Source organism: Ranitomeya variabilis, chromosome 1, assembly GCF_051348905.1.
Source record: "Ranitomeya variabilis isolate aRanVar5 chromosome 1, aRanVar5.hap1, whole genome shotgun sequence".
In the NCBI taxonomy this organism is placed as follows: Eukaryota; Metazoa; Chordata; class Amphibia; order Anura; family Dendrobatidae; genus Ranitomeya; species Ranitomeya variabilis.
The window spans coordinates 6,309,431-6,332,046 of NC_135232.1; the positions used below are offsets into that span (position 1 = coordinate 6,309,431).

Below are 22,616 nucleotides of genomic sequence, written 5' to 3' on the forward strand. Positions count from 1 at the left end.
CCCCTTATGTTACATATAGAGGATACATTTTCCCCCCTTATGTTACATGTAGAGGATACATTGTCCCCCTTATGTTACATGTAGGGGATACATTGTCCTCCCTTATGTTACATGTGGGGGATACATTGTCCCCCCCTTATGTTACATATAGAGGATACATTGTCCCCCTTATGTTACATGTAGGGGATACATTGTCCCCCTTATGTTACATGTAGGGGATACATTGTCCACCCTTATATTACATGTAGAGGATACATTGTCCCCCCTTATGTTACATGTGGGGGATACATTGTCCCCCCTTATGTTACATATACAGGATACATTGTCCCCCCCCTGATGTTACATGTAGAGGATACCTTGTCCTCCCCCTGATGTTACAAATAGAGGATACATTGTCCCCCCCTTATGTTACATGTAGAGGATACATTGTCCCCCCTTATGTTACATGTGGGGGATACATTGTCCTCCCCCTGATGTTACAAATAGAGGATACATTGTCCCCCCATATGTTACATGTGGGGGATACATTGTCCCCCTTATGTTACATGTAGGGGATACATTATCCCCCCTTATGCTACATATAGAGGATACATTATCCCCCCATGATGTTACATGTAGATGATACCTTGACCCCCTTATGTTACATGTGGAGGATACATTGTCCCCCCTTATGTTACATGTAGAGGATACACTGTCCCCCCTTATGTTACATGTGGAGGATACATTGTCCCCCCTTATGTTACATATAGAGGATACATTTTCCCCCCTTATGTTACATATAGAGGATACATTTCCCCCCCTGATGTTACATGTAGATGATACCTTGACCCCCTTATGTTATATGTAGAGGATACACTGTCCCCCCTTATGTTATATGTAGAGGATACATTGTCCCCCCTTATGTAACATGTAGAGGATACACTGTCCCCCTTTATGTTACATGTAGAGGATACACTGTCCCCCCTTATGTTATATGTAGAGGATACATTATCCTCCCTTATGTTACTTGTAGAGGATACACTGTCCCCCCTTATGTTACTTGTAGAGGATACACTGTCCCCCCTTATGTTACATGTACAGGATACACTGTCCCCCCTTATGTTACATGTAGAGGATATATTGTCCCCCCTTATGTTATATGTAGAGGATACACTGTCCCCCCTTATGTTACATGTAGAGGATACATTGTCCCCCCCTATGTAACATGTAGAGGATACGCTGTCCCCTTTATGTTACATGTAGAGGATACACTGTCCCCCCTTATGTTACATGTAGAGGATACACTGTCCCCCCTTATGTTACATGTGGAGGATACATTGTCCCCCCTTATGTTACATGTGGAGGATACATTGTCCCCCCTTATGTTACATATAGAGGATACATTTTCCCCCCTTATGTTACATATAGAGGATATATTTCCCCCCCTGATGTTACATGTAGATGATACCTTGACCCCCTTATGTTATATGTAGAGGATACACTGTCCCCCCTTATGTTATATGTAGAGGATACATTGTCCCCCCTTATGTAACATGTAGAGGATACACTGTCCCCCTTTATGTTACATGTAGAGGATACACTGTCCCCCCTTATGTTATATGTAGAGGATACATTATCCTCCCTTATGTTACTTGTAGAGGATACACTGTCCCCCCTTATGTTACTTGTAGAGGATACACTGTCCCCCCTTATGTTACATGTACAGGATACACTGTCCCCCCTTATGTTACATGTAGAGGATATATTGTCCCCCCTTATGTTATATGTAGAGGATACACTGTCCCCCCTTATGTTACATGTAGAGGATACATTGTCTCCCCCTATGTAACATGTAGAGGATACACTGCCCCCTTTATGTTACATGTAGAGGATACACTGTCCCCCCTTATGTTACATGTAGAGGATACACTGTCCCCCCTGATGTTACATGTAGATGATACCTTGGCCCCCTTATGTTACATGTGAAGGATACATTGTCCCCCCTTATGTTATATGTAGAGGATACACTGTCCCCCCTTATGGTACATGTAGAGGATACACTGTCCCCCCTTATGTTATATGTAGAGGATACATTGTCCCCCCTTATGTTACATGTAGAGGATACATTGTCCCCCCTTATGTTACATGTAGAGGATACATCGTCCTCTCCCTGAAGCTTGGTCTTAGATGTCCACTTTCATAATCTCTACATTCTCAGAACCACAGCCTTAAAGAATCATCTGCACCTTCTAGACCCACGTATTTACCGGCGGACACTTACCTCTATGAATGCTGCCAGCACAGCGAGGCCTCCTGACTGGTTTGCTGCCAGTTCTACACTCTCATATTCAGGGTTATAGTGAACCACATGGATCTGAGGGAAGAGAAGAGCAGCTCAATGCCACGATCCTATGTGTATTAATGATGACTAAAATCAACAACCCACTGTGGGAATGTGTCGCCAACTTCTCCTACTGAAAACCATGCATGGATCCAATGCTGCCAAAAAGCGACCATGGCGGTAATTACCTGCCCGCTATATCCACCAGTTGGGATGCCTTCACATATCTAAAGATTATTTCCATATATTTTCTGTCACGTTTGAGATAACAAAAACGGAAAAACACAATGTTCCAATACAAGATCCACTCATATGAATGGGGCCTGGAATGGGTGTTGTTTCCATGGAAACCGATCATCATGGAAGATCATCTGTTACACGGATCCATTTTTATTATGCACTGAGCCTGTCCAAAGCACAAAAAGCCAAAATGAGAACCAAAGCAGAAAACCATTGTTCATGGATCCACGTGAACCGAGCCTTAATCATTGGGCAGTGGCCAGTCTAGGGCTGGGGCAGAGGTGGCAGAGGCCAGTCTAGGGCCAAGGAGGAGGAAACAGCTGCCAGTCTAGGGCCATGGCATCGTGGGCATTGGCCAGTCTAGGGCCAGGGCAGAAGTGGCGGAAGCCAGTCTAGGGCCGAGGAGGAGGAAACAGCTGCCAGTCTAGGGCCATGGCATCGTTGGTATTGGCCAGTCTAGGGCCAGGGCAGAAGTGGTGGAAGCCAGTCTAGGGCCAAGGAGGAGGAAACAGCTGCCAGTCTAGGGCCATGGCATCGTGGGCATTGGCCAGTCTAGGGCCAGGGCAGAAGTGGCAGAGACCAGTCTAGGGCCAAGGAGGAGGAAACAGCTGCCAGTCTAGGGCCATGGCATCGTGGGCATTGGCCAGTCTAGGGCCGGGGCAGAGGTGGCAGAGGCCAGTCTAGGGCCAAGGAGGAGGAAACAGCTGCCAGTCTAGGGCCATGGCATCATGGGCATTGGCCAGTCTAGGGCCGGGGCAGAGGTGGCAGAGGCCAGTCTAGGGCCAAGGAGGAGGAAACAGCTGCCAGTCTAGGGCCATGGCATCGTGGGCATTGGCCAGTCTAGGGCCAGGGCAGAAGTGGCGGAAGCCAGTCTAGGGCCGAGGAGGAGGAAACAGCTGCCAGTCTAGGGCCATGTCATCGGGGGCATTGGCCAGTCTAGGGCCGGGGCAGAGGTGGCAGAGGCCAGTCTAGGGCCGAGGAGGAGGAAACAGCTGCCAGTCTAGGGCCAAGGAGGAGGGGGGCAGAGGCCAGTCTAGGGCCGAGGAGGAGGAAACAGCTGCCAGTCTAGGGCCATGGCATCGTGGGCATTGGCCAGTCTAGGGCCAGGGCAGAAGTGGCGGAGGCCAGTCTAGGGCCGAGGAGGAGGAAACAGCTGCCAGTCTAGGGCCATATCATCGGGGTCATTGACTAGTCTAGGGCCGAGGCGGAGGGGGCAGAGATCAGTCTAGGGCCAAGGAGGAGGGGGCAGTGGCAAGTCTAAGGCTGAGGTGGAGGGGGCAGCGACAGTCTAGGGCTGAGGAGGAAGAAACAGCCACCAGTCTAGGGTCGAGGAGGAAGGGGCAGAGGCCAGTCTAGGGCCGAGGAGGAGGAAACAGCCGCCAGTCTAGGGCCATGGCATCGGGGGCATTGGCCAGTCTAGGGCCGGGGCAGAAGTGTCAGAGGCCAGTCTAGGGCCAAGGAGGAGGAAACAGCTGCCAGTCTAGGGCCATGGCATCGTGGGCATTGGCCAGTCTAGGGCCAGGGCAGAAGTGGCGGAAGCCAGTCTAGGGCCGAGGAGGAGGAAACAGCTGCCAGTCTAGGGCCATGGCATCGTTGGTATTGGCCAGTCTAGGGCCAGGGCAGAAGTGGTGGAAGCCAGTCTAGGGCCAAGGAGGAGGAAACAGCTGCCAGTCTAGGGCCATGGCATCGTGGGCATTGGCCAGTCTAGGGCCAGGGCAGAAGTGGCAGAGACCAGTCTAGGGCCAAGGAGGAGGAAACAGCTGCCAGTCTAGGGCCATGGCATCGTGGGCATTGGCCAGTCTAGGGCCGGGGCAGAGGTGGCAGAGGCCAGTCTAGGGCCAAGGAGGAGGAAACAGCTGCCAGTCTAGGGCCCTGGCATCGTGGGCATTGGCCAGTCTAGGGCCGGGGCAGAGGTGGCAGAGGCCAGTCTAGGGCCAAGTAGGAGGAAACAGCTGCCAGTCTAGGGCCATGGCATCGTGGGCATTGGCCAGTCTAGGGCCAGGGCAGAAGTGGCGGAAGCCAGTCTAGGGCCGAGGAGGAGGAAACAGCTGCCAGTCTAGGGCCATGTCATCGGGGGCATTGGCCAGTCTAGGGCCGGGGCAGAGGTGGCAAAGGCCAGTCTAGGGCCGAGGAGGAGGAAACAGCTGCCAGTCTAGGGCCAAGGAGGAGGGGGGCAGAGGCCAGTCTAGGGCCGAGGAGGAGGATACAGCTGCCAGTCTAGGGCCATGGCATCGTGGGCATTGGCCAGTCTAGGGCCAGGGCAGAAGTGGCGGAGGCCAGTCTAGGGCCGAGGAGGAGGAAACAGCTGCCAGTCTAGGGCCATATCATCGGGGTCATTGACTAGTCTAGGGCCGAGGCGGAGGGGGCAGAGATCAGTCTAGGGCCAAGGAGGAGGGGGCATTGGCAAGTCTAAGGCTGAGGTGGAGGGGGCATCGACAGTCTAGGGCTGAGGAGGAAGAAACAGCCGCCAGTCTAGGGTCGAGGAGGAAGGGGCAGAGGCCAGTCTAGGGCCGAGGAGGAGGAAACAGCCGCCAGTCTAGGGCCATGGCATCGGGGGCATTGGCCAGTCTAGGGCCGGGGCAGAAGTGTCAGAGGCCAGTCTAGGGCCAAGGAGGAGGAAACAGCTGCCAGTCTAGGGCCAAGGAGGAGGGGGCAGCGGCCGGTCTAAGGCTGAGGTGGAGGGGGCAGCGACAGTCTAGGGCCGAGGAGGAAACAGCCGCCAGTCTAGGGTCGAGGAGGAGGGGGCAGCGGCCAGTCCAGGGCCGGGGCAGAGGTGGCAGAGGCCAGTCTAGGGCCGAGGAGGAGGAACCAGCCGCCAGTCTAGGGCCATGGCATCGGGGGCATTGGCCAGTCTAGGGCCAGGGCAGAAGTGGCAGAGGCCAGTCTAGGGCCAAGGAGGAGGAAACAGCTGCCAGTCTAGGGCCAAGGAGGAGGAGGAGGCAGCGGCTGGTCTAAGGCTGAGGTGGAGGGGGGAGCGACAGTCTAGGGCCGAGGAGGAGGCAGCGGCTGGTCTAAGGCTGAGGTGGAGGGGGCAGAGGCCAGTCTAGGGCCGAGGAGGAGGGGGCAGCGGCAAGTCTAAGGCTGAGGTGGAGGGGGCAGCGACAGTCTAGGGCCGAGGAGGAGGAAACAGCCGCCAGTCTAGCGCTGAGGAGGAGGGGGCAGCAGCCAGTTTAGGGCTGGGGTGGAGGGGGCAGCCGCCAGTCTAGGGCCGAAGAGGAGGGGGCAGCGGCCAGTCTAGGGCTGAGGAGGAGGGGGCAGCCACCAGTCTAGGGGTGAGGAGGAGGGGTCAGCGGTCAGTCTAGGGCCGAGGAGGAGGGGCAGCCATCAGTCTAGGGCCGAAGAGGAGGAGGCAGCGGCCAGTCTAGGGCCGAAGAGGAGGGGGCAGCGGCCAGTCTAGGGCCGAGGAGGAGGGGGCAGCCGCCAGTCTAGGGCTGAGGAGGAGGGGGCAGCGGCCAGTCTATGGCCAAGATGGAGGGGGCAGCGGCCAGTCTAGAGCTGAGGTGGAAGAGGCAGCCACCAGTCTAGGGGTGAGGAGGAGGGGTCAGCAGTCAGTCTAGGACTGAGGAGGAGGGGGCAACCGTCAGTCTAGGAACAATGAGGAAGGGCATCGGCCAGTCTAGGGCCGAGGAGGAGGGGCAGCGGCCAGTATAGGGCCGCGGAGGAGGGGACAGAGGCCAGTCTAGGGCCGAGGAGGAGGGGGAATCCACCAGTCTAGCGCTGAGGAGGAAGGGGCAGTAGCCAGTCTAGGGTCGAGGTGGAGGGGGCAGCGGATAGTATAAGGCCAAGGAGGAGGGGCAGCGGCCAGTCTAGAGCCGAGGAAGATGGGGCAGCAGCCAGTCTAGAGCCGAAGAGGAGGGGGCAGTGGCCAGTCTAGGGCCGAGGAGGAGGGGGCAGTGGCCAGTCTAAGGTCGAGGCGGAGGGGGCAGGGACCAGTCTAGGGCCGAGGCAAAGGGGGCAGCATCCAGTTTAGAGCCGAGGAGGAGGGGGCAGCGGCCAGTCTACGGAGGCAATGTTGTGTATCGCCTTGATACCACTCACCTCTCCAGAGAATCGTTTTCCGTTTATAGTGTGCTCTGACCCTGGACTTTTCCGAGACCCCCAGTGGAAATGGAGCTGTGCTGCTTGGTAAATATGAGGGAGACCCCCAACTATCTTCAAACTATCCGGTAACTTCAGAACCACTGTCAGAGAAGGTGATAACAAGTATTAGCCTCACAAGAAGTGACCTGCAGTAGTCACGATGGACACTAAGTGTGATCCATGACTACATTATGGTGACTATTCACACTGACGCTAGATGCCCACCAGATATGTAGAGGGCATGGCTGCAGCTCATCAATACTAACCAGTATGTCTGTTATTCTCCAACCTCAAGGTGTCACTGGCTGTCAGATCATATCCGGAGAGCAGAATAGGAGTCAACCGAGGGTCAAAAATCGTATTTTGGGTATCCACATTAATAGGAGACTGAGCTTTCCCGCCACAGTCTGGAAAATCCCGATCCCACTCCGAGAAATCTGTCAGACGGAGAAATCAGAAAAAGAGCATTACCCACTCAGTCCACCCGCAGCGACCCCCGCAACTTCCCATATCAACAACCATACTAATAAATGGGTCAGATACTGATACATGAAGTCAGTAAGTAATTTGTCTACAGTATAGGTCAGTGTATAATGAGGAAGCACGCTCCCGTGTAGGTTGAGGAACTGCGCTCCCGTGTAGGATGAGGAGCCGCGCTCCCGTGTAGGATGAGGAGCCGTGCTCCTGTGTAGGATGAGGAGCAGCGCTCCCGTGTAGGATAAGGAGCCGCGCTCCCGTGTAGGATAAGGAGCCGCGCTCCAATGTAGGATGAGGAGCCGCGCTCCCGTGTAGGATGAGAAGCCGCGGTCCCGTGTAGGATGAGGAGCTGCGCTGCTGTGTAGGATGAGGAGCCGCGCTTCCGTGTAGGTTGAGGAGCTGCGCTCCCGTGTAGGATGAGGAGCCGCGTTCCCGTGTAGGATGAGGAGCCGCGCTCCCGTGTAGGATGAGGAGCCGTGCTCCCGTGTAGGATGAGGAGCCGTGCTCCCGTGTAGGATGAGGATCTTGTGTGGGATGTGGAGCCGCGTTCTTGTGTGGAACGTGGAGCTGCACTCTTGTGTGAGACGTGGAGCCGCGCTCTTGTGTGGGACGTGGAGCCACGCTCTTGTGTGGGATGTGGAGCCACACTCCTGTGTGGGACGTGGAGCCGCTCTCGTGTGGGACGTGGAGCTGCGCTCTTGTGTGGGACGAGGAGCCGTGATCTTTTGCGGGACGTGGAGCCGCGCTGTTGTGTGAGACGTGGAGCCGCATTCTTGTGTGGGGTGTCGAGCCGCGCTCTTGTGTAGAACGTTGAGCAGCGCTCTTGTGTGGGACGAGGAGCCGTGATCTTTTGCGGGACGTGGAGCCGCGCTCTTGTGTGGGACGTGGAGCCGCACACTTGTGTGGGATGTGGAGCCACGCTCTTGTGTGGGATGTGGAGCCACACTCCTGTGTGGGATGTGGAGCCGCTCTCGTGTGGGACGTGGAGCTGCGCTCTTGTGTGGGACGAGGAGCCGTGATCTTTTGCGGGACGTGGAGCCGCGCTGTTGTGTGAGACGTGGAGCCGCATTCTTGTGTGGGGTGTCGAGCCGCGCTCTTGTGTAGAACGTTGAGCAGCGCTCTTGTGTGGGACGTGGAGCCGTGCTCTTGTGTGGGACATGGAGCCACGCTCTTGATTGGGACGTGGCGCCACGCTCTTGCGTGGGACGTGGAGCCACGCTCTTGTGTGGGATGTGGAGCCACACTCCTGTGTGGGGCGTGGAGCCACTCTCGTGTGGGAAATGGAGCCGCGCTCTTGTGTGGGACGTGGAGCTGAGCTCTTGTGTAGGATGTGGAGCCGCGCTCTTGTGTGGGACGTGGAGCCGCGCTCTTGTGTGGGATGTGGAGCCGCGCTCTTGTGTAGAACGTTGAGCCGCGCTCTTGTGTAGGACGTGGAGCCGCGCTCTTGTGTGGGACGTGGAGCCGCTCTCTTGTAGAACGTGGAGCCGCGCTCTCGTGTGGGACATGGAGCCGCGCTCTTGTGTGGGACGTGGAGCCACTCTCGTGTGGGACGTGGAGCAGCGCTCTTGTGTGGAACGTGGAGCCGCGCTCTTGTGTGGGACGTGGAGCCGCGCTCTTGTGTAGAACGTGGAGCCGCGCTCTTGTGTGGGACATGGAGCTGCGCTCCTGCGTAGGATGAGGAGCCGTGCTCTTGTGTAGGACGTGGAGCCGCGCTCTTGTGTGGGACGTGGAGCCGCTCTCTTGTAGAACGTGGAGCCGCGCTCTCGTGTGGGACATGGAGCCGCGCTCTTGTGTGGGACGTGGAGCCACTCTCGTGTGGGACGTGGAGCAGCGCTCTTGTGTGGAACGTGGAGCCGCGCTCTTGTGTGGGACGTGGAGCCGCGCTCTTGTGTAGAACGTGGAGACGCGCTCTTGTGTGGGACATGGAGCTGCGCTCCTGCGTAGGATGAGGAGCCGTGCTCTTGTGTGGGATGTGGAGCCGCGCTCTTGTGTGGGACGTGGAGCCACTCTCGTGTGGAAAATGGAGCCGCGCTCTTGTGTGGGACATGGAGCTGAGCTCTTGTGTAGGATGTGGAGCCGTGCTCTTGTGTGGGATGTGGAGCCGCGCTCTTGTGTAGAACGTTGAGCCGTGCTCTTGTGTAGGACGTGGAGCCGCGCTCTTGTGTGGGACGTGGAGCCGCTCTCGTGTAGAACGTGGAGCCGCGCTCTTGTGTGGGACGTGGAGCCGCTCTCGTGTGGGACGTGGAGCCGCGCTCTTGTGTGGGACGTGGAGCCGCGCTCTTGTGTGGGACGTGGAGCTGCGCTCTTGTGTAGAACGTGGAGCCGCGCTCTTGTGTGGGACATGGAGCTGCGCTCCTGCGTAGGATGAGGAGCCGCGCTCTTGTGTGGGACGTGGAGCCGCGCTCTTGTGTGGGACGTGGAGCCGCTCTCTTGTAGAACGTGGAGCCGCGCTCTCGTGTGGGACATGGAGCCGCGCTCTTGTGTGGGACGTGGAGCCACTCTCGTGTGGGACGTGGAGCAGCGCTCTTGTGTGGAACGTGGAGCCGCGCTCTTGTGTGGGACGTGGAGCCGCGCTCTTGTGTAGAACGTGGAGCCGCGCTCTTGTGTGGGACATGGAGCTGCGCTCCTGCGTAGGATGAGGAGCCGTGCTCTTGTGTGGGATGTGGAGCCGCGCTCTTGTGTGGGACGTGGAGCCGCTCTCGTGTAGAATGTGGAGCCGCGCTCTCGTGTGGGACATGGAGCCGCGCTCTTGTGTGGGACGTGGAGCCACTCTCGTGTGGGACGTGGAGCAGCGCTCTTGTGTGGAACGTGGAGCCGCGCTCTTGTGTGGGACGTGGAGCCGCGCTCTTGTGTAGAACGTGGAGCCGCGCTCTTGTGTGGGACGTGGAGCCGCGCTCTTGTGTAGAATGTGGAGCCGCGCTCTTGTGTGGGACATGGAGCTGCGCTCCTGCGTAGGATGAGGAGCCGTGCTCTTGTGTAGGACGTGGAGCCGCGCTCTTGTGTGGGACGTGGAGCCGCTCTCTTGTAGAACGTGGAGCCGCGCTCTCGTGTGGGACATGGAGCCGCGCTCTTGTGTGGGACGTGGAGCCACTCTCGTGTGGGACGTGGAGCAGCGCTCTTGTGTGGAACGTGGAGCCGCGCTCTTGTGTGGGACGTGGAGCCGCGCTCTTGTGTAGAACGTGGAGCCGCGCTCTTGTGTGGGACATGGAGCTGCGCTCCTGCGTAGGATGAGGAGCCGTGCTCTTGTGTGGGATGTGGAGCCGCGCTCTTGTGTGGGACGTGGAGCCACTCTCGTGTGGAAAATGGAGCCGCGCTCTTGTGTGGGACATGGAGCTGAGCTCTTGTGTAGGATGTGGAGCCGTGCTCTTGTGTGGGATGTGGAGCCGCGCTCTTGTGTAGAACGTTGAGCCGTGCTCTTGTGTAGGACGTGGAGCCGCGCTCTTGTGTGGGACGTGGAGCCGCTCTCGTGTAGAACGTGGAGCCGCGCTCTTGTGTGGGACGTGGAGCCGCTCTCGTGTGGGACGTGGAGCCGCGCTCTTGTGTGGGACGTGGAGCCGCGCTCTTGTGTGGGACGTGGAGCTGCGCTCTTGTGTAGAACGTGGAGCCGCGCTCTTGTGTGGGACATGGAGCTGCGCTCCTGCGTAGGATGAGGAGCCGCGCTCTTGTGTGGGACGTGGAGCCGCGCTCTTGTGTGGGACGTGGAGCCGCTCTCTTGTAGAACGTGGAGCCGCGCTCTCGTGTGGGACATGGAGCCGCGCTCTTGTGTGGGACGTGGAGCCACTCTCGTGTGGGACGTGGAGCAGCGCTCTTGTGTGGAACGTGGAGCCGCGCTCTTGTGTGGGACGTGGAGCCGCGCTCTTGTGTAGAACGTGGAGCCGCGCTCTTGTGTGGGACATGGAGCTGCGCTCCTGCGTAGGATGAGGAGCCGTGCTCTTGTGTGGGATGTGGAGCCGCGCTCTTGTGTGGGACGTGGAGCCGCTCTCGTGTAGAATGTGGAGCCGCGCTCTCGTGTGGGACATGGAGCCGCGCTCTTGTGTGGGACGTGGAGCCACTCTCGTGTGGGACGTGGAGCAGCGCTCTTGTGTGGAACGTGGAGCCGCGCTCTTGTGTGGGACGTGGAGCCGCGCTCTTGTGTAGAACGTGGAGCCGCGCTCTTGTGTGGGACGTGGAGCCGCGCTCTTGTGTAGAACGTGGAGCCGCGCTCTTGTGTGGGACATGGAGCTGCGCTCCTGCGTAGGATGAGGAGCCGTGCTCTTGTGTGGGATGTGGAGCCGCGCTCTTGTGTGGGACGTGGAGCCGCTCTCGTGTAGAATGTGGAGCCGCGCTCTCGTGTGGGACATGGAGCCGCGCTCTTGTGTGGGACGTGGAGCCACTCTCGTGTGGGACGTGGAGCAGCGCTCTTGTGTGGAACGTGGAGCCGCGCTCTTGTGTGGGACGTGGAGCCGCGCTCTTGTGTAGAACGTGGAGCCGCGCTCTTGTGTGGGACGTGGAGCCGCGCTCTTGTGTAGAACGTGGAGCCGCGCTCTTGTGTGGGACATGGAGCTGCGCTCCTGCGTAGGATGAGGAGCCGTGCTCTTGTGTGGGATGTGGAGCCGCGCTCTTGTGTGGGACGTGGAGCCGCTCTCGTGTAGAATGTGGAGCCGCGCTCTCGTGTGGGACATGGAGCCGCGCTCTTGTGTGGGACGTGGAGCCACTCTCGTGTGGGACGTGGAGCAGCGCTCTTGTGTGGAACGTGGAGCCGCGCTCTTGTGTGGGACGTGGAGCCGCGCTCTTGTGTAGAACGTGGAGCCGCGCTCTTGTGTGGGACGTGGAGCCGCGCTCTTGTGTAGAACGTGGAGCCGCGCTCTTGTGTGGGACATGGAGCTGCGCTCCTGCGTAGGATGAGGAGCCGTGCTCTTGTGTGTGATGTGGAGCCGCGCTCTTGTGTGGGACGTGGAGCCGCTCTCGTGTAGAATGTGGAGCCGCGCTCTCGTGTGGGACATGGAGCCGCGCTCTTGTGTGGGACGTGGAGCCACTCTCGTGTGGGACGTGGAGCAGCGCTCTTGTGTGGAACGTGGAGCCGCGCTCTTGTGTGGGACGTGGAGCCGCGCTCTTGTGTAGAACGTGGAGCCGCGCTCTTGTGTGGGACGTGGAGCCGCGCTCTTGTGTAGAACGTGGAGCCGCGCTCTTGTGTGGGACATGGAGCTGCGCTCCTGCGTAGGATGAGGAGCCGTGCTCTTGTGTGGGATGTGGAGCCGCGCTCTTGTGTGGGACGTGGAGCCGCTCTCGTGTAGAATGTGGAGCCGCGCTCTCGTGTGGGACATGGAGCCGCGCTCTTGTGTGGGACGTGGAGCCACTCTCGTGTGGGACGTGGAGCAGCGCTCTTGTGTAGAACATGGAGCCGCGCTCTTGTGTGGGACGTGGAGCCGCGCTCTTGTGTAGGACATGGAGCTGCGCTCCTGCGTAGGATGAGGAGCCGCGCTCTTGTGTGGGATGTGGAGCCACGCTCTTGCGTGGGACGTGGAGCCACGCTCTTGATTGGGACGTGGAGCCACGCTCTTGCGTGGGACGTGGAGCCACGCTCTTGTGTGGGATGTGGAGCCACACTCCTGTGTGGGGCGTGGAGCCACTCTCGTGTGGGAAATGGAGCCGCGCTCTTGTGTGGGACGTGGAGCTGAGCTCTTGTGTAGGATGTGGAGCCGCGCTCTTGTGTGGGACGTGGAGCCGCGCTCTTGTGTAGGACATGGAGCTGCGCTCCTGCGTAGGATGAGGAGCCGCGCTCTTGTGTGGGATGTGGAACCACGCTGCTATGTAGGACAAGGAGCCGCACTCCCGTAACACTTCATCACTTATTAACTAATCCTCTGGCCATAATGGCATTCTTCATGTGAAACATTAATCAATACTGAAGCCCTGAGGAGGAGCGACTGCTACAGAGGCCACACACAATGATCATGTGCTGCTCCCTCCTGTGACTCCGCTGCTGCCTTTGTCTTTTATACCCGATATCAGGCCTCACCTGTGTAACTCCAGTGATGATGACCAGGACCTGTAATAAAGGACATAATATTACTGAAAAATCCATAATCCAAATTGCAACCAAACATGTTGCATGGGATCCTGTCTGCGAGTTCAGCAATCCACAGGGGAGAATGCAGTGCGTGAGGGAGAAGCTGCTGAGGGTCAGCAATGTCACTATGGGCTGTCAGGTTGTGTTTGGAGGCTCTGAAGATCAGGAGGAGTCGGATGGGTCACAGTAGGGAGTCACAGGGGAGAAGCATGGAGAAGAAGAGAAGGACATCCGAGTACAGGTTATACACTGGAGATAATGTGTGGGAGGTATCAGGAGATTAGGGCAGAGATGTATGGAGAGGACAGGTTATATACTGGAGATTATGTGGGGAGGTATCAGGAGATTAGGGCAGAGATGTATGGAGAGGACAGGTTATATGCTGGAGATTATGTGGGGAGGTTTTAGGAGATTAGGACAGAGATGTATGGAGAGGACAGGTTATATACTGGAGATAATGTGTGGGAGGTATCAGGAGATTGGAGCAGAGATGTATGGAGAGGACAGGTTATATACTGGAGATTATGTGTGGGAGATATCAGGAGATAAGGGCAGAGATGTATGGAGAGGACAGGTTATATACTGGAGATTATGTGTGGAGATATCAGGAGATTAGAGCAGAGATGTATGGAGAGGACAGGTTATATACTGGAGATTATGTGTGAGGTATCAGGAGATTAGGGCAGAGATGTATGGAGAGGACAGGTTATATACTGGAGATTATGTGGGGAGGTATCAGGAGATTAGGGCAGAGATGTATGGAGAGGACAGGTTATATACTGGAGATTATGTGGGGAGGTATCAGGAGATTAGGGCAGAGATATATGGAGAGGACAGGTTATATACTGGAGATTATGTGTGGGGAGATATCAGGAGATTAGAGCAGAGATGTATGGAGAGGACAGGTTATATACTGCAGATTATGTGTGAAGAGGTATCAGGAGATTAGGGCAGAGATGTATGGAGAGGACAGGTTATATAATGGAGATTATGTGTGGGAGATATCAGGAGATTAGGGCAGAGATATATGGAGAGGACAGGTTATATACTGGAGACTATGTGTGGGGAGGTATCAGGAGATTAGGGCAGAGATGTATGGAGAGGATAGGTTATATACTGGAGATTATGTGGGGAGGTATCAGGAGATTAGGACAGATATGTATGGAGAGGACAGGTTATACACTGGAGATAATGTGTGGGAGGTATCAGGAGATTAGGGCAGAGATGTATGGAGAGGACAGGTTATACACTGGAGATTATATGTGGGGAGATATCAGGAGATTAGGGCAGAGATGTATGGAGAGGACAGGTTATATACTGGAGATTATGTGGGGAGGTATCAGGAGATTAGGGCAGAGATGTATGGAGAGGACAGGTTATATACTGGAGATTATGTGGGGAGGTATCAGGAGATTAGGGCAGATATGTATGGAGAGGACAGGTTATATACTGGAGATTATGTGTGGGAGGTATCAGGAGATTAGGGCAGAGATGTATGGAGAGGACAGGTTATATACTGGAGACTATGTGTGGGGAGGTATCAGGAGATTAGGGCAGAGATGTATGGAGAGGATAGGTTATATACTGGAGATTATGTGGGGAGGTATCAGGAGATTAGGGCAGAGATGTATGGAGAGGACAGGTTATACACTGGAGATAATGTGTGGGAGGTATCAGGAGATCAGGGCAGAGATGTATGGAGAGGACAGGTTATATACTGGAGATTATGTGGGGAGGTATCAGGAGATTAGGGCAGATATGTATGGAGAGGACAGGTTATATACTGGAGATTATGTGTGGGGAGGTATCAGGAGATTAGGGCAGAGATATATGGAGAGGACAGGTTATATACTGGAGATTATGTGTGGAGATATCAGGAGATTAGGGCAGAGATGTATGGAGAGGACAGGTTATATACTGGAGATTATGTGTGGGGAGGTATCAGGAGATTAGGGCAGAGATGTATGGAGAGGACAGGTTATATACTGGAGACTATGTGTGGGGAGGTATCAGGAGATTAGGGCAGAGATGTATGGAGAGGACAGGTTATACACTGGAGATAATGTGTGGGAGGTATCAGGAGATTAGGGCAGAGATGTATGGAGAGGACAGGTTATATACTGGAGATTATGTGGGGAGGTATCAGGAGATTAGGGCAGAGATGTATGGAGAGGACAGGTTATATACTGGAGATTATGTGGGGAGGTATCAGGAGATTAGGGCAGATATGTATGGAGAGGACAGGTTATATACTGGAGATTATGTGGGGAGGTATCAGGAGATTAGGGCAGAGATGTATGGAGAGGACAGGTTATATGCTGGAGATTATGTGGGGAGGTGTTAGGAGATTAGGACAGAGATGTATGGAGAGGACAGGTTATATACTAGAGATAATGTGTGGGAGGTATCAGGAGATTGGAGCAGAGATGTATGGAGAGGACAGGTTATATACTGGAGATTATGTGTGGGGAGGTATCAGGAGATTAGGGCAGAGATGTATGGAGAGGACAGGTTATATGCTGGAGATTATGTGTGGGGAGGTATCAGGAGATTAGGGCAGAGATGTATGGAGAGGACAGGTTATATACTGGAGATAATGTGTGGGAGGTATCAGGAGATTGGAGCAGAGATGTATGGAGAGGACAGGTTATATAATGGAGATTATGTGTGGGAGATATCAGGAGATTAGGGCAGAGATGTATGGAGAGGACAGGATATATACTGCAGATTATGTGTGAAGAGGTATCAGGAGATTAGGGCAGAGATGTATGGAGAGGACAGGTTATATACTGGAGATTATGTGTGGGGAGGTATCAGGAGATTAGGGCAGAGATGTAAAGGCCCCGTCTCACTAAGCGATTTACCAACGATCACGACCAGCGATACGACCTGGCCGTGATCGTTGGTAAGTCGCTGTGTGGTCGCTGGGGAGCTGTCACACAGACCGCTCTCCAGCGACCAACGATCAGGGGAACAACTTCGGCATCATTGAAACTGTCTTCAACGATGCCGAAGTCCCCCTGCAGCACCCGGGTAACCAGGGTAAACATCGGGTTACTAAGCGCAGGGCCGCGCTTAGTAACCCGATGTTTACCCTGGTTACCAAAAAAAACAAACAATACATACTCGCCTTCTGATGTCCGTCAGGTCCCTTGCCATCTGCTTCCTGCTCTGACTGAGATCCGGCCGTACAGTGAGAGCAGAGCTCAGCGGTGACGTCACCGCTGTGCTCTCACTTCTCACTGTACGGCCGGCAGTCAGTGAGAGCAGGAAGCAGACGGCAAGGGACCTGACGGACATCAGAAGGCGAGTATGTATTGTTTTTTTTTTTTTTACATTTACGCTGGTAACCAGGGTAAACATCGGGTTACTAAGCGCGGCCCTGCGCTTAGTAACCCGATGTTTACCCTGGTTACCAGTGAAGACATCGCTGGATCGGTGTCACACACACCGATTCAGCGATGTCAGCGGGACCTCAACGACCGAAAAAAGGTCCGGGCCATTCCGACACGACCAGTGATCTCGCAGCAGGGGCCTGATCGCTGGTACGTGTCACACATAGCGAGATCGCTATGGAGGTCGCTGTTGCGTCACAAAACTTGTGACTCAGCAGCGATCTCGCTAGCGATCTCGCTATGGAGAGGACAGGTTATATACTGGAGATTATGTGTGGGAGGTATCAGGAGATTAGGGCAGTGATGTATGGAGAGGACAGGTTATATACTGGAGATTATGTGTGGGAGGTATCAGGAGATTGGAGCAGAGATATATGGAGAGGACAGGTTATATACTGGAGATTATGTGTGGGGAGGTAGCAGGAGATTAGGACAGAGATGTAAGGAGAGGACAGGTTATATACTGGAGACTATGTGTGGGGAGGTATCAGGAGATTAGGACAGAGATGTATGGAGAGGACAGGTTATATACTGGAGATTATGTGTGTGGAGGTATCAGGAGATTAGGACAGAGATGTATGGAGAGGACAGGTTATATACTGGAGATTATGTGTGTGGAGGTATCAGGAGATTAGGGCAGAGATGTATGGGGAGGACAGGTTATATACTGGAGATTATGTGTGGGGAGGTATCAGGAGATTAGGGCAGAGATGTATGGGGAGGACAGGTTATATACTGGAGATTATGTGTGGGAGGTATCAGGAGACTAGAGCAGAGATGTATGGAGAGGACAGGTTATATACTGGAGATTATGTGTGGGGAGGTATCAGAAGATTAGGGCAGAGATGTATGGAGAGGACAGGTTATATACTGGAGATTATGTGTGGGGAGGTATCAGAAGATTAGGGGCAGAGATGTATGGAGAGGACAGGTTATATACTGGAGATTATGTGTGGGAGGTATCAGGAGATTAGAGCAGAGATGTATGGAGAGGACAGGTTTTATACTGGAGATTATGTGTGGGAGGTATCAGGAGATTAGGACAGAGATGAATGGAGAGGACAGGTTATATACTGGAGATTATGTGGGGAGGTATCAGGAGATTAGGGCAGAGATGTATGGAGGGGACAGGTTATATACTGGAGATTATGTGTGGGGAGGTATCAGGAGATTAGGGCAGAGATGTATGGAGAGGACAGGTTATAAACTGGAGATTATGTGGGCAGGTATCAGGAGATTAGGGCAGAGATGTATGGAGAGGACAGGTTATGTACTGGAGATTATGTGTGGGGAGGTATCAGGAGATTAGGGCAGAGATGTATGGAGAGGACAGGTTATATACTGGAGATTATGTGTGGGAGGTATCAGGAGATTAGGGCAGTGATGTATGGAGAGGACAAGTTATATACTGGAGATTATGTGTGAGGAGGTATCAGGAGATTAGGGCAGATATGTATGGAGAGGACAGGTTACATACTGGAGATAATGTGTGGGAGGTATCAGGAGATTGGAGCAGAGATGTATGGAGAGGACAGGTTATATACTGGAGATTATATGTGGGGAGGTATCAGGAGATTAGGACAGAGATGTATGGAGTGGACAGGTTATATACTGGAGATTATGTGTGTGGAGGTATCAGGAGATTAGGGCAGAGATGTATGGAGAGGACAGGTTATATACTGGAGATTATGTGTGGGAGGTATCAGGAGATTAGAGCAGAGATGTATGGAGAGGACAGGTTATATACTGGAGATTATGTGTGGGGAGGTATCAGAAGATTAGGGCAGAGATGTATGGAGAGGACAGGTTATATACTGGAGATTATGTGTGGGGAGGTATCAAGATTAGGGCAGAGATGTACGGAGAGGACAGGTTATATACTGGAGATTATGTGTGGGAGGTATCAGGAGATTAGAGCAGAGATGTATGGAGAGGACAGGTTTTATACTGGAGATTATGTGTGTGAGGTATCAGGAGATTAGGACAGAGATGTATGGAGAGGACAGGTTATATACTGGAAATTATGTGGGGAGGTATCAGGAGATTAGGGCAGAGATGTATGGAGGGGACAGGTTATATACTGGAGATTATGTGTGGAGAGGTATCAGGAGATTAGGGCAGAGATGTATGGAGAGGACAGGTTATATACTGAAGATTGTGTGGGGAGGTATCAGGAGATTAGGGCAGAGATGTATGGAGAGGACAGGTTATATACTGGAGATTATGTGTGGGGAGGTATCAGGAGATTAGGGCAGAGATGTATGGAGAGGACAGGTTATATACTGGAGATTATGTGTGGGAGGTATCAGGAGATTAGGGCAGTGATGTATGGAGAGGACAGGTTACATACGGGAGATTATGTGTGAGGAGGTATCAGGAGATTAGGACAGAGATGTATGGAGAGGACAGGTTACATACGGGAGATTATGTGTGGGGAGGTATCAGGAGATTAGGGCAGAGATGTATGGGGAGGACAGGTTATATACTGGAGATTGTGTGTGGGGAGGTATCAGGAGATTAGGGCAGAGATGTATGGGGAGGACAGGTTATATACTGGAGATTGTGTGTGGGGAGGTATCAGGAGATTAGGGCAGAGATGTATGGGGAGGACAGGTAATATACTGGAGATTGTGTGTGGGGAGGTATCAGGAGATTAGGGCAGAGATGTATGGAGAGGACAGGTTATAGATACTGGAGATTATGTGTGGAGGTATCAGGAGATTAGGGCAGAGATATATGGAGAGGACAGGTTCTATACTGGAGATTATGTGTGAGGAGGTATCAGGAGATTAGGGCAGATATGTATGGAGAGAACAGGGTATATACTGGAGATTATGTGTGGGGAGGTATCAGGAGATTAGGGCAGAGATGTGTGGAGAGGACAGGTTATATACTGGAGATTATGTGTGGGGAGGTATCAGAAGATTAGGGCAGAGATGTGTGGAGAGGACAGGTTATATACTGGAGATTATGTGTGGGGAGGTATCAGGAGATTAGGGCAGAGATGTGTGGAGAGGACAGGTTATATACTGGAGATTATGTGTGAGGAGGTATCAGGAGATTAGGGCAGAGACGTATGGAGAGGACAGGTTATATACTGGAGATTATGTGTGGGGAGGTATAAGGAGATTAGGGCAGAGATGTATGGAGAGGACAGGTTATATACTGGAGATTATGTGTGGGGAGGTATAAGGAGATTAGGGCAGAGACGTATGGAGAGGACAGGTTATATACTGGAGATTATGTGTGGGGAGGTATCAGGAGATTAGGGCAGAGATGTATGGAGAGGACAGGTTATATACTGGAGATTATGTGTGGGGAGGTATAAGGAGATTAGGGCAGAGACGTATGGAGAGGACAGGTTATATACTGGAGATTATGTGTGGGGAGGTAGCAGGAGTTTAGGGCAGAGATGTATGAGGACGACAGGTTATATACTGAAGATTATGTGTGGGGAGGTGTCAGGCGATTAGGACAGAGATGTATGGAGAGGACAGGTTAGGGTACCGTCACACAGTGCCATTTTGATTGCTACGACGGCACGATCCGTGACGTCACAGCGTCGTATGATTATCGCTCCAGCGTCGTAGACTGCGGTCACACGTTGCAATCACGGCGCTGGAGCGATGCCGAAGTCCCCGGGTAACCAGGGTAAACATCGGGTTACTAAGCGCAGGGCCGCGCTTAGTAACCCGATGTTTACCCTGATTAACAGCGTAAACGTAAAAAAAACAAACAGTACATACTTACATTCCGGTGTCTGTCCCCGGCGTTCTGCTTCTCTCCACTGTGTAAGCAGCAGAGCCGGAAAGCACAGCGGTGACGTCAGACGTCACCGCTGTGCTCGCTTTCTGGCTGGCAGGCGCTCACAGTGCAGAGAAGCTGAGACGCCGGAGGACAGACACCGGAATGTGAGTATGTACTGTTTGTTTTTTTTACGTTTACGCTGGTAACCACGGTAAACATCAGGTTACTAAGCGCGGCCCTGCACTTAGTTACCCGATGTTTACCCTGGTTACAAGCGAACACATCGCTGGATCGCTGTCACACACAACGATCCAGCGATGTCAGCGGGTGATCAAACGACGAAAGAAAGTTCCATACGATCTGCTACGACGTACGATTCTCAGCAGGATCCCTGATCGCTGCTGCGTGTCAGACACTGCGATATCGAAACGATATCGCTAGAACGTCACGAATCGTACCGTCGTAGCGATCAAAATGGCACTGTGTGATGGTACCCTTATATACAGGAGATTATGTGTGGGAGGTATCAGGAGATTAGGGCAGAGATGTATGGAGAGCACAGGTTATATACTGGAGATTGTGTGTGGGGAGGTATCAGGAGATTAGGACAGAGATGTATGGAGAGCACAGGTTATATACTGGAGATTATGTGTGGGAGGTATCAGGAGATTAGGGCAGAGATGTATGGAGAGCACAGGTTATATACTGGAGATTGTGTGTGGGGAGGTATCAGGAGATTAGGGCAGTGATGTATGGAGAGCACAGGTTATATACTGGAGATTATGTGTGGGAGGTATCAGGAGATTAGGACAGAGATGTATGGAGAGCACAGGTTATATACTGGAGATTATGTGTGGGAGGTATCAGGAGATTAGGACAGAGATGTATGGAGAGCACAGGTTATATACTGGAGATTATGTGTGGGAGGTATCAGGAGATTAGGGCAGAGATGTATGGAGAGCACAGGTTATATACTGGAGATTATTTATGGGAGGTATCAGTAGATTAGGGCAGAGATGTATGGAGGAGACAGGTTATATACTGGAGATTATGTGTGTGAGGAGGTATCAGGAGATTAGAGCAGAGATGTATGGAGAGGACAGGTTATATACTGGAGATTGTGTGTGGGGAGGTATCAGGAGATTAGGACAGAGATGTATGGAGAGCACAGGTTATATACTGGAGATTATGTGTGGGAGGTATCAGGAGATTAGGGCAGAGATGTATGGAGAGCACAGGTTATATACTGGAGATTGTGTGTGGGAGGTATCAGGAGATTAGGGCAGAGATGTATGGAGAGCACAGGTTATATACTGGAGATTATGTGTGGGGAGGTATCAGGAGATTAGGACAGAGATGTATGGAGAGCACAGGTTATATACTGGAGATTGTGTGTGGGGAGGTATCAGGAGATTAGGGCAGTGATGTATGGAGAGCACAGGTTATATACTGGAGATTATGTGTGGGAGGTATCAGGAGATTAGGGCAGAGATGTATGGAGAGCACAGGTTATATACTGGAGATTATGTGGGGAGGTATCAGGAGATTAGGGCAGAGATGTATGGAGAGGACAGTTATATACTGGAGATTATGTGGGGAGGTACCAGTAGATTAGAGCAGAGATGTATGGAGAGGACAGGTTATATACTGGAGATTATATGTGGAGGTATCAGGAGATTATGGCAGAGATGTATGGAGGGGACAGGTTATATACTGGAGATTATATGTGGAGGGATCAGGGGATTTGAGCAGAGATGTATGGAGGGGACAGGTTTTATACTGGATATTATATGTGGAGGGATCAGGGGATTTGAGCAGAGATGTATGGAGAGGACAGGTCATATACTGGAGATCATGTGTGGGAGATATCAGGAGATTAGGACAGAGATGTATGGAGAGGACAGGTTATATACTGGAGATTATGTGTGGGGAGGTATCAGGAGATTAGGGCAGAGATATATGGAGAGGACAGGTTATATACTGGAGATTATGTGTGTCAGGCGGCAAATAGCAATACACAGTCTTTGCAATAAATCACGATTCAAGCACAATTCAATCACAGTTCCAAGGCACACATGACCTGATTCTTCAGGCTTAAGTAGATCCTGTTCGTGATGCCAAGTTTGGAGCGCCCCCAAGCGCAGGGCCGAGGGGTACTCGGTACCGGGTCTCTCTCTCAGTTCTGGGGATGTCACGGTGGCCTGACCCGGTCCGTGGTCCTGCTAAGGGGCGCCCAATTAAAGATGTAGGTGCAGGTGTAGGTCGCAGTAAATAACGAGGACACAGGGTTGCAGTCTCTTTACTGAAG

The 22,616-nt window shown here is 53.3% G+C and overlaps 1 protein-coding gene across 1 annotated transcript in view; it reads right to left on the reverse strand.

The window, feature by feature from the left end:
* Positions 1–22,616, reverse strand: part of CA9 (carbonic anhydrase 9) — a 377,380-nt gene that overhangs the window by 232,999 nt on the left and 121,765 nt on the right. The window contains exons 2-5 of the mRNA XM_077267330.1: positions 13,116–13,145; positions 6,907–7,077; positions 6,599–6,741; positions 2,261–2,353 (exon numbers count right to left, since the gene is read on the reverse strand). Coding sequence (XP_077123445.1) covers positions 2,261–2,353; positions 6,599–6,741; positions 6,907–7,077; positions 13,116–13,145 — 437 coding nt within the window. The remainder of the gene's footprint in view (positions 1–2,260; positions 2,354–6,598; positions 6,742–6,906; positions 7,078–13,115; positions 13,146–22,616) is intronic.